We start from the raw sequence: 12,279 nt of genomic DNA on the forward strand, positions 1-12,279 counted from the left end.
TGAATTGTAGAATCTCATCTTGCCGAGAAAGAACAAAAACTGAAAAAAGAACTCAATACAAAAGAATACAAAATATGAAAGCCGGTATTGTACACAATATATCATGATCCGTATGATCCACATAATCCAAATCTATATTGTGATAATATCAGTATTAAAAGTAGTCTATATAGCAAATTTTCTTGGTAAGTCTTGGTAAGTTACCGTTGTTTAAAATAGAGAAGAATGTACTAATTTAATGTTTCTGCTGATTGCAGCTATTGTGCTTACAAGAAATTTTACCATGTAAATTAAATATGTAATTTGTTGCAGTAATATATTCTTTAAATGAATAAAAATGTCCTGAAATATTGTGATGTTATTTTAGGGGTGTATTGTGCTCCCCTAATGGACAACAGTAGCTTTAAGTATTCTAAATATTAATAAAATATCTAATATTATTATTTTAATAATATTTTTCTGCTCACAAAAAATGTGGACAAATGACAACAGTCGCAATGATTTTGGTGGTGGTTTTCATATTGTTACAGTTCCATTAAGCAAAATTATGACAAAAAACAAACAGTGGAACAAGCCAGATACATTTTTCTGACCATCTCCTGTTTACTCAGCTAACCTGAAGGAGCTGATCTCTCAGACGATGGTGAGCTGGGCTCAAGAGTGCACCATCCAGGACCCGGAGCTGGTGCGCATCATGTTCAGCCTGCTGAGGAGGCAGTATGATGGCATTGGAGAGCTGCTGCGCGCCATGCGGAAGAGCTACACCATCAGCGAAAAGTCTGTGCAGGATGCCATCAACCTGCTGGCATCCCTGGGCCAGATTCGCTCGCTGCTTAGCGTCCGCATGGGTGAAGAAGAGGGTCAGCTTATGATCGATGGCTTGGGGTAAGGAGTCACTAAAAAAATCCTGTTTTTGGGTATGGAGTAAAGAAATTTTCTTGCTTCTATAGCAAGATGGTAATTTCATGGAATATCAAATACATGTGCTTATTTGGTTTACACATTATATGATATCATTTATATAAAACATTTTTGTAAACATGTATTTTTTAACAGGGATATTATGAACAACAAAGTGTTTTACCAGCATCCAAATCTGATGCGTGTTCTGGGCATGCATGAGACAGTCATGGAGGTCATGGTCAACGTGCTCGGAGGCGACAAGTCTAAGGTACATATGTTTTTGTAATGTGAAGTTGAGTCAGGAGCTGCTAAAAGAGAACTGCATCTGCCAGTATAAGCTCTGAGTTTTAACAGCTCAGTTTTATCGTTTGGCACAGTCAGGTGTTGTACATTTTAGCAGTCAACCCCCATCTTCTCTAGTATTAAGATCTGTCTGTCAGTAGCAGCAGACTCTGCTTAGGGCTTTAGTGTCAGGGGTGATACAGCAAGAAGAGTAGCTCTGCATATTGAACAAGCCTAAAGCAGATGCCTTCAAACCTCTAGAGACTAAATAAAAGTTCATAGTTAAATTTTACAGTGTTAAATTTGGAAAAGTTGATTAAGGGCAACTCAGTGCTTCATCAAAATTAGAGAGACCGATCAACCGATTAAGGTTGTGGCCTAATACCAAACAGCAAGTACCTTATCAGGCAAACTTGGTAATGAATCATTATAGAGGGCTTTTGTAAAGTTGAAATGTACCTGCTGTTCGGTATAAAATGCTGTCATACTCTAAGAAGAAGTCCTTTTTGCAGTTTAGAGTGTCAAACTCTACTTCTGCTACGATGCATGCTAGTTTTATATATTATACAAATATATAGAACATGAATTTAAGTCACATACAGTAAAAACATTCTACAATGGCGTAGATTAAATTCAGCAGTTGTGAGTGAGGTCCATACTGACATATTAATGAACTTCAGTCTTTTGACATTTCACAACGCTGCAGCAACTTGCAAAATATGGATCATGTGATCTGCCCAGCCCTGAGGATTGGCTGAATTATCGGTCAGTCTTTAATTACAGGTTTGAGCTAAAAATCAGACAGTACCAAACAATTGTAGGGGTTATTTGAGAGTTAACCAAAACGTAAACAACATATACATTCATTTTGTGAATGTATCAAGTGTCTCTTATGATATTTACAGAAAACCTGGAGCGTTTGCTTTCCCTCACAGTTCTCAGAAAAATGGGAACAGTTTAGTCCCAATCTATTATGTGTTGTTTTATATTTAACACAACATGATCCCAAACACCTCTGTTAAGGTATCTTGTTTGATTATTTAAATTACTGTAAATTAGCTGTAGGTATTACATTTTTAGATGGTGCGCTTAATGCTGGTGGGAAAACTAACATTACTAACATTAGCGGTGAGTTTCCGGGGAGAGAACTAAGGTTAACTAACTAACGTAGAGCTAGCTAATGTTAGCAGTGAGCTAGCTAATGTTACTGGGGAGATAACTAAGGTTAAAATAGAGCTAGCTAACATTAGCTGCGAGCTAACTAATGTTACTGGGGAGATAACTAAGGTTAGAATAGAGCTAGCTAACATTAGCCACAGGTTAGCTAATGTTACTGGGGAGAGAACTAAGGTTAATGTACAGCTAGCTAACATTAGCAGCAAGCTCGCTTACTTACTAATGTTAGTGACAAGTTAGCTACATTATCAGGGAGAGAACTAGGGTTGGCAGAGAGATAGCTAACATTAGCATCAAGCTAGCTAACATGCTAACATGTTCTGCATTAAAATGGAACAAAATGTAAAAAAAAAAAACAAAAAAAAAAAAAAAAGAGAAACTTTGAGTTTTGATTACCAATACAATCAATTATTTTATACTAAAGAAATTAAGTCCATTGCTTACCTAAAGCAGCATTTTGAGAGACTTGTTTGCTCCTGAGCTCCCCCTACTGTAAGTAAGGAAGAGTACACCGCTGCTGTAAACACAAATCATGCTTTGAGGCCCACTCCCTCAGCTTTACACATGTATTTGTTGATAAGCTAATGACCCTGAGCTCTTAAGAGTAGTTTTGTGCCCATTCCATCAAAGTTACACAAATCAGTAGCCGTGTTTCAGTGTGGTACTGACAGAGACACCATTCTCCCTATTGTAACTTTGTATACCATCTGATTGTAAAGCTGTTCTTTTACAGTAAGTGTTCCTTAATCATAATAAACTATAATTAGAATAGCCCATTACTTCCACAGTTAAACTCTTTAAACTGTTTCTGTCATTCCAATGTCAAAATAAGCTGCACTTGAAGAAAGCAGTTGGAATTATTGGCATTCTTTTTCACACAAGACCAGTCTGTCAGCAGTCCATATGCATTAAAGTCACAGGCTTCAGCAGACACAGAGCCTCCCCACGCCTAACAACTTAAGACCCTTAATGACTGAAGAGGTTTGAGCAGGCCTAAGGGTGGGCTCTCAGGCAGGTCCTTTTTGGGGAGCGCTGGGTGACAGGTCTGTGATTTAGTGCCTGCAACCAACATAAGGTTGCTTTTTGGGGGTGGGGAACCTGGGGCGCCGCATCACTCTGCCACTTCTCATTTCTCCTTGGCAGGCTCATTAAGGGGGCCTCTGCATGGGGAACATAGATTCCAGACACTGGGGCTGAGACCTGATACTCGAAGTGCCCATACGAAATGCAAAACAAATTACTTGTAAGCATGGCTGGGCTTATCCTTGGAAGAATAGTTGATGAAAAAATAAAAAGTGCGCAATTTGTCCTCTGCCTCAAATTTAATCATCAGCCAAGACATGCTGATGCATGCCATGCAAGACAGTTACAGGATTTAAAGGTGCCATTTAAGACATTTATTCTAAGTTATTTTAATATTTATAGAACAAGCCAAATTACATTATTTACATTATTTTGCCTAATGGTTTTTGGCTTTGCTTTAAAATAATACTTCTTTTTCATCAACTGTTCTATCAAGGTTATTTGTCACTGTGGAGCAACAAGGACACAATAAGAATGTGTGTAATAGCTGATTTAGTCATAATGCGCCCTATCTTAAACTTACGCTCATTGCCAACTTACACCCCGCCACCAGTTTATTTTCGCACCAGTGGCATTAACATAGTGATGGAGCTCACAAAAATATCCAAGTTAATGGACATGTGTGTCTAGAAGTGTGGTGTGTTCAGGTAAATTTTTGGAGTATTACTATCTTGGCAGCGGAAAACAAAGGTGGGCCACTGACTGATTAGAACCCTGACAACAGTCAACCGTCTTTTATTGCTGTCTTGCTTAATGCACACTCCTGCTCATTACACACACACACAAGGACACACAGCAGTGCACAGCCCAACTTTTATTTCAACAATAAACAGAATATTAAATAAAAAAACATTGCTGTTCCTGTAATTGACCTGCGTGGGCACCTTTACAGCGTGAACATGCAGATTAGTTTCCTCTGCTGAGAAGCTCTGAAGCACTGCACCTTTAAATTAGAGCACACCTGGCTCTTAAAGGGAATAGAAAATAACACACTGATTGGTTCATTTCATGTTACACCCAAAGCACACCCATAATAAATTAAGATAATTAGTACATGCCTTTTGTGTGTTTTGAGCTGGGCAAGGCGGAATTTGTGCATCATCATGATACCAAACATGGTTGATTACTCGCCTTTAGATTGCTAAAATAGGAAACAAAACTTTTTGCCATTGTGATGCAGCTGAGTGCCATTTTATCATGTACTGCACCTTGCATAAGTGTCAGATTAATTTATGAGAACGTGCACATCTGAATTTAACGGATGCAGAATACCCAAGGCAGCCATCATTCATAGGGTAGTTAATTGTAAGTAAATCATTAGCCATAGCATTATTACCTTGTAGTTTAGTGAAAAGCTACATACAAACTTCAAGCACTTGAAGTCAAATATATCGATATATCAGTACTTTACTAGTTATGAATAACTGGCTGAATTTCCTACTCGGGAAATCTAGCAAAACTTAATTTCAGAATCCAAGATGGCTGCACTGCACACCAACAGTGGTAAAAACAGTAGTATTATACAGTATATTAAATAGACTAATATCTATTTGTCTTATTAAATTAGTCATACCCACAGTACTGTCCTCCTTCTATCTGTGGACATGTTTATGTGGTGTGTGTATGTGTAAAATACTGTATAATCTACTTAATCATCTAATATCAACTGATAACAGTGCAAACTTGGGATAATGATCCAACTCCAATATATAAGGCAAATGGAATTCAGCATTCGTATTTCTTTAAATTTGTCTTTATCCTACGTCTGTTCTCACGTTTTATATCCAAGTTTAAAATGATCTGAAAGGTTTGTTCCTAGGGAGTGATATTGTCTCATCTTTCAGTGTTGATAGTGAAGCCTAGAAAGTGTTATCTTTTAGGGACGCTTGGAGAGACAGCGAGAGGTAAATGGAGTGTCTTTATCTGTCTGCAGGAGATTGCTTTCCCCAAAATGGTGGCCAGCTGCTGCCGCTTCCTCTGTTACTTCTGCCGCATCAGCCGTGAGAATCAGAAAGCCATGTTTGACCACCTGAGCTACCTGCTGGAGAACAGCAGCGTAGGACTGGGTAATTGCACGGTCACACACACACACACACACACACATACAGTGAGCACTTTAGAATGCGGGTCAGGATGAGCTGACTCACAGGGTGCTGTGGTGACTATGAGGAATGGCTCCGGCGGCTCAGACTGCCTGACTCTGCAGCAGACTTTCCCCTTCTCTCCGCATTTCAGCACTTTAATGCTCAGCGAAGAGTGAACGCTTCTTTTACAAGCTTTGTCACCTTTTCTTATCAGCTAGCAACACACAAGAGAGCCATAGGATCAATACCAGTAAGGGGTGGGGGGAGGGTGGCATATACAGCATTTCTGCCGTGTATTAAACTCTGTTTTAATTATTGGACCAAATGGACTGCCCGTGACAGTATAGAACACACAAAAATCTGTATGTAATAATGAGGATGTAATATTCATGATGTAAGATTGAATAATTATATTTTGGTTATTTATAATGTTTCACACAAGCTTTACTTTTCAGTTACTTTTACAAAATAGGATTTTTTCACATTAACCTACCAATTTGTACTGCTACATTTTTTATTTATTTCTGGTTCCAGTAAAATAATATTCCTAAAAATTATGTTTTAAATATCTGAGGAAAGGCTGCCCTCTGCTGGTGAAAGTACTATACAGAGTTTTTTTGTGTAAAGCGTTGACTGTTTTATCCTTTTCACAGCCTGTCCAGCCATGAGGGGCTCCACTCCACTGGATGTGGCTGCATCCTCAGTGATGGACAACAACAGTCTGGCTCTGGCTTTAGAAGAGCCAGACCTGGAAAAGGTAACTTACATGATATGAACTGCACTGAATGTAAATTAGGCACAAATTCAATATTAATATATATGTATGTATATATATATATATATATATATATATATATATATATATGTGATAAAAAAGTAATTGAATTTAGTAATTTAGTATACATTATTTTCAACATCTATAATTTATTACATAGTTAGTCATTTTAATACTTTAATACAGAATTTACTTTAAATGATTAGACTGTGAACAGCATGTGATTATTAACATGAAGATCTTGATCTCACGGTGACAGTAAATTAATATTGTCAATAAAAAATAAGTGAAAAAATAAAGTGTAATGACACAAAGTACAATATTGCAGAAAACCCTAAAACTGTGGTCTGCAGGATGGGGTTGACTGGGTCATGAAAAAAGCATCAATGCATATTTTTATTTCTGTGAGAGCAGAATATATTATATATTGCGCTTTAGACTAGAGGAGGAAACCCTTCCACTTCACTGCACTGCTGCAATTCCCAAAGCTCGCTCTTGAGTTAGCAGGGTGGCCTTTTGCACCACCACGCTTCTTTCTTACAAATGACTTCCTACAAATACAACTGTGCTTGCTGTGCAAGCTTCTTTAAAAAGGTCACTAGAGACAATTTCTGTTGCTTTCTGTGAACTGCCTTCCTGTAGAATCACCTCTTAACACACCTGTGATCACTGTGCTGAAAGTTGCAGCCTTCAGAGCACTAAGCAGGGAAGAATACTGATCCAGGCTCAGTTTCCCAAAAGCTTTGCAGTATTAAGATTCTCTGAGATGGTAGAAATAATATTAAATGTGATCCTAGCACTAATATTTTTTGTTCTATGGGGCTTTTGTGAAATTAAGCCATAGCTGACAAAACAGGGCAGAAAAAAATCACAAATTATTTGGTAAACTTTGAGACAAACAAGGTCAATAACTGGAACCAAACAACCCTAAACAGCCTTAAAACGTAATATTGTTTGTCCATATTACACTGTTCAGGTGGTGACATACTTGGCTGGTTGTGGGCTCCAGAGCTGCCCAATGCTTGTAGCCAAGGGATACCCTGACATCGGCTGGAATCCCATAGAAGGAGAGCGCTACCTGTCCTTCCTCCGATTTGCTGTCTTTGTCAACGGTAAGTCCTTACACCTTCTGCATTATCTGTAGGATCTTATAGAATCTATAGAATCACCAAATACAAAGTTGCCAATAATAAACCATTATGTAACTGCCTCCTTAAATATGTTCTGTTGTCACTTCAGGTGAAAGTGTGGAGGAGAATGCTAATGTGGTGGTGAAGCTGTTGATCAGGCATCCTGAGTGCTTTGGGCCAGCTCTGAGGGGAGAGGGTGGACAGGGTCTTCTGGCTGCCATGTTGGAGGCCATTAAGATCTCGGAGGATCCCACACTAGACCTGCCTAATCTGCCTGAAGGAGGAGGACCTGTGTAAGGCCCATAAATTATTGAGCATTCTAAAAATGTTTAGAAAAGTTTAGAAAACATCCTACTAGCCACAATTAGTTAGCTGGGATGTCCATTACTGAAAAAATTTAGTCATAAAGTCCATACATATACACTGGCAGTAGATTGAGTCATAAACTGAGTCCAAAAGCCTAGACTGATCAGTTAGGTCTTGAAGTTAAATATTAAACACATTAATTTGTGTAGTTGATTACAGTTCACATTTTTTTTTTCATTAAAAAACATTCTATAGTATAATATAAGGTATTTATTAATCACTGCTAGTATGATGCTGAGTTCATCCATCCACAAAATCTAATTTAGACTAACATAAGCCTATGAGTTTCTAATTCAAATTATTTTCTGTCGATCTTTAACCTTTAATCCAGTGAAGGCCACAATAGTGCTTTGTTATCTGTGATTGAGTGCTCACACTGTTTGTCTGTGACAGGATCGGGGAGGACAGGGAGGAGGAAGAGGTTGCGCACATGGGCAACTCCATCATGTCCTTCTACTCAGCCCTCATCGATCTGCTGGGACGCTGTGCCCCTGAGATGCATGTGAGTGCTTTCCTTTTCTTGTTATATAACAGAAGATAAATAGCGGTGAACCACTAAAAGTGCTGAACTGCGTGAACCAATGAACTGTGTGAACCATTTATTATATCTATTGTATTCTGCTTATTTATGAAATGTTATTGCTTTTAACAGTTAATTAACAAGGGCAAAGGTGAAGCTTTGCGTATTCGTGCCATCTTGCGCTCACTGGTGCCTACCAAAGACTTAGTGGGCATTATCAGCATACCTCTCAAAGTTCCTGTCATCAACAAAGGTTTGTATTATTTCATAAGCTTTTTTTGGCAGTGTGATTCTGATTAAATTGCCTGTTAGAAATGTGGGGAAACATTTTAAATAAATGAGCATATCTCTATTTTTTTAAAGAAGTAAGATTTTATATTAATGTGAACCAAAAAGTAAAGTTGACCATTTACCTTGTTAGTTCATGGTAAGTGTAATTCTAAGTACGTTATATAATTATATAAGTAATGACTTTGACTAAGCCTCATGTGTGCAAACCTGGGGCAATGAAAAATTTCAATCAACAGAAACCTTGTAAGCAAAAGGAAGGCTGTGGATAATATGACAGCCTTGAACTACATAAAAAAAACAGGGAATGTATGTGACACATGCTCAAGATTGATGTTGGTGGTGAAGGTATTAACTGATGAACACAGGCACAGCAGAACAGTATCATTCGGCTGACAAATATATATATATATATATATATATATATATATATATATATATATATATATATATATATATATATATATATATATATGATAGGAAGAAAAAATATAAAATAAAAAGAAAAGGAGTTGAGAGAAATGTGACAAACACAAGCATATTTAGTCATTGGGAGAAACTAGTCCAGAGGGCAGGCAAGTAGCATTATATCCAACCACAAATTGATTCATGTCAGCCTCGAGCAGATTTGGGTTGTTAATTTTTTTTAAACTAGCTTTAGTCCAAATAGTTTGAACTTTTTTGAACTTAAACTATGTTCCAGTGATGGAAAATAATTTATATGTATCTGTATCCAAATATATGTCTTGTTTTTTTTCCTCTCACGTCCATGCATCATATTGTCCTCTCTGTCTAGATGGCACTGTGACAGAGCCAGACATGAATTCAAGTTTCTGGCCAGACCACAAATCCCCAATGGTGCTCTTCCTGGACCGTGTCTATGGTATCGAGGACCAAAGCTTCCTTCTGAACCTGGTGGAGGTGGGCTTCCTGCCTGACCTGCGTGCCTCTGCCTCTCTGGACACGGTAAGTGACTCTATGTGGTGCAGGAGGTCTTGTATTATTTTTTTTTTATAAAAATAACTTAAATAAATATTAATACATTTTAGTGCTATAAGTGTTCTATTGTTTCTTTTAAACTAGGAGGTGCTGAGTACCACAGAGACAGCCTTGGCCATGAACAGGTATATAGGTTCAGCCGTTCTTCCACTGTTGACCCGCTGTGCCTCGCTCTTCGCTCATACAGAGCACTACGCCCAGCTTGTTGACTCCACACTTCACACGATCTACCGGCTATCTAAAGGCCGCTCACTCACCAAAGCCCAGAGAGACTCCATAGAGGAGTGCCTGCTTGCCATCTGCCAGTAAGAACTCCAGTTCCATGTTCTGCAGTGAGTCTTCATCAGTGAAACCGTTTGTTCCTGATCCCGAGTCAATATTCTTTAATTGCCCTTCCCCTCAGGCACCTGCGGCCTTCTATGCTGCAGCAGCTCCTGCGCCGCCTCGTTTTTGATGTGCCACAACTCACAGAATACTGCAAGATGCCTATAAAGGTGAGGGTTTCTGAATTCTACATTTGTTAACCCTTTCAGACCTGTAATGTAATGGAAATAATGCCAGTAATGGACAAATATTAATTAGAATGCTGTTTTCTGTCTGTAATGCACACAAAGAAAGGGTAAATCTATATTAACATTAAATTCAATGAACTAAAATAAGTAACAGTTTTTTTATGTCTATTGGATTGGAAGCCATCACAAGCCATCCCTAAACACTAAAATAAACATGAAAAAGGTGTTTTAAATCCCAAACAATTAGTAAAAAGTGAACTATTTTATTTTGATCACTTTGGCTCTAGTGCTCTTTTTTTCCAGTGCAGTGGGCAGGACTAATCTATTATTAAATTGGCTTATAAACTTTTTTTGGTTCATTTATAGTCTATTCTGATTAACACCAGGTCTTATTTAGTGTTATGTGCAACAAAACAATAAAAAAAAAAAAGTGTAAAATAGGGATAATTCTATTATTGCGGATTGTACATATATGTATATATAATGCTGTAAAACATTAGGGGCCAGTTTGTTCAACCCACATTAAACTTAAAGATTTTCAGTGGTAAAAAAATCAAACATTGGGTTTCAATAGAAAATTGAACCTGTGTGTGAAAAACGTAACGCCAACACTTTAAATTGCTTTTATCTAAGACATATTATATAAAGTACTAATATTTTCTGCTAATATATAGTTTAACACATCATATGACTTTTTATAAGCATTTTTTTTTTATTTATTCCTTGTGGAAGTAGTGAGCTGTTAGTCACTTAGTGATCTAGAGAGCTGTATACAGTAATGCATGGCTCAGTGCCAGAAAAAAGTGTTAATGATACCGCTTCACACTTAACACTACACAAATACAAGTACACCCACACACACAACTATTACTTCAGGTGATAAATCACTAGAGGCAAACATGGATCTGTGATTTGTCACTTTAGATGTGGTCATGATCTCTAGTGCAGTAGTTGAAAACATATAATATCAGTTTGCTCTTGACATCTAATCTGCTAGTAATAGAGTAACAGTGACCCAGTAACCTCCTTGTCTCTCCCCAAACCAGACAGTTATGAACATTGCCTGACAACGTTTTTCACAGACAACATTTTTATATATTACCCTTTCTTCAGATTATAAAGTTTTTTTTTTTCTGTTAATCCATGTGTTTCATGTGTTTGCAGCTTTTGACCAATCATTATGAGCAGAATTGGAAATATTACTGCCTGCCTTCCGGCTTAGGGAGCTATGGCATGGCTTCCGAGGAGGAGCTCCACCTCACCAAGAAACTCTTCTGGGGTCTTTTTGATGCCCTTTCTCAGAAGGTACTGCAGATCTACCACTGATCAAACCACATTGCCACTTAAACATGTGCATTTATTGATTATATATAACGATTACTGCAGCACACCTATTTATCATTGAATTCAGGCATTTTATTCAGTTCAATTTTCACAGGTGTTCAAAATGATGTTCAAAACACTCTCTCAGTGTGGTTATTAAATAAGATGAAGCTTTGCTGACTGAGTAACTGCAGATATCCACACCTGCTGGTAGAGGTGTAATAGAGATCTATATAGATTTACAATTGTATAAATGTGAAATCATAAAGTCAAGTCAGTTACTTGTATACAAGGTCTTAGACATGATGTACAATTGCTCACTCTAGCCTTGCTTCATTTAATTCAAATTATACAAAGATTAAATTTTACTAGCTGAATTTTGAGACTTTGGTGGACTTAAGAGTAATGAATCATTCTCATGCACTGACAACCCATTATCCAGCAAGTGTAGGTTCTCAGCATTAACCCATAAAGCATACACATAAAATATGAATATAAAGTTCTTATTATATAACCTAACAGTGCCATTTTATTCACAGTTGCTCTTTTTCCACTTCATCTCCTACAGAAATACGATTCAGAGCTTTTCAAAATGGCCATGCCGTGTCTGAGTGCCATAGGTGGAGCTCTTCCACCAGACTACGTAGATACGAGCCCAACCACTACTTTGGTGAAACAGGTCTCTGTGGATACTCAGGGCAACTTTGATCCCAAACCCATCAACACTGCCAAGTAAGCACCAGTTAGACGATACAAACTTCAAGCTGTATCATTTGTATCAACTTAAATTCTGTGTCAAGACTGAAATTCTGTGTCAAGACTTAAATTCCCAAGACTC

General features: G+C 37.7%; 1 protein-coding gene across 4 annotated transcripts in view; it reads left to right on the top strand.

Annotated features, from left to right (window-relative positions):
• Window positions 1–12,279, top strand: part of ryr3 (ryanodine receptor 3) — a 108,797-nt gene that overhangs the window by 61,298 nt on the left and 35,220 nt on the right. For all 4 annotated transcript variants that reach the window (XM_049483365.1, XM_022685670.2, XM_049483375.1 and 1 more), the window contains 13 exons: window positions 612–885; window positions 1,057–1,171; window positions 5,378–5,510; window positions 6,182–6,285; window positions 7,280–7,415; window positions 7,543–7,726; window positions 8,193–8,301; window positions 8,452–8,572; window positions 9,404–9,573; window positions 9,691–9,911; window positions 10,010–10,100; window positions 11,283–11,423; window positions 12,010–12,173. In XM_049483365.1, coding sequence (XP_049339322.1) covers window positions 612–885; window positions 1,057–1,171; window positions 5,378–5,510; window positions 6,182–6,285; window positions 7,280–7,415; window positions 7,543–7,726; window positions 8,193–8,301; window positions 8,452–8,572; window positions 9,404–9,573; window positions 9,691–9,911; window positions 10,010–10,100; window positions 11,283–11,423; window positions 12,010–12,173 — 1,963 coding nt within the window. The remainder of the gene's footprint in view (window positions 1–611; window positions 886–1,056; window positions 1,172–5,377; window positions 5,511–6,181; window positions 6,286–7,279; window positions 7,416–7,542; window positions 7,727–8,192; window positions 8,302–8,451; window positions 8,573–9,403; window positions 9,574–9,690; window positions 9,912–10,009; window positions 10,101–11,282; window positions 11,424–12,009; window positions 12,174–12,279) is intronic.

Source organism: Astyanax mexicanus, chromosome 1 (genome assembly GCF_023375975.1).
Source record: "Astyanax mexicanus isolate ESR-SI-001 chromosome 1, AstMex3_surface, whole genome shotgun sequence".
NCBI lineage: Eukaryota > Metazoa > Chordata > Actinopteri > Characiformes > Acestrorhamphidae > Astyanax > Astyanax mexicanus.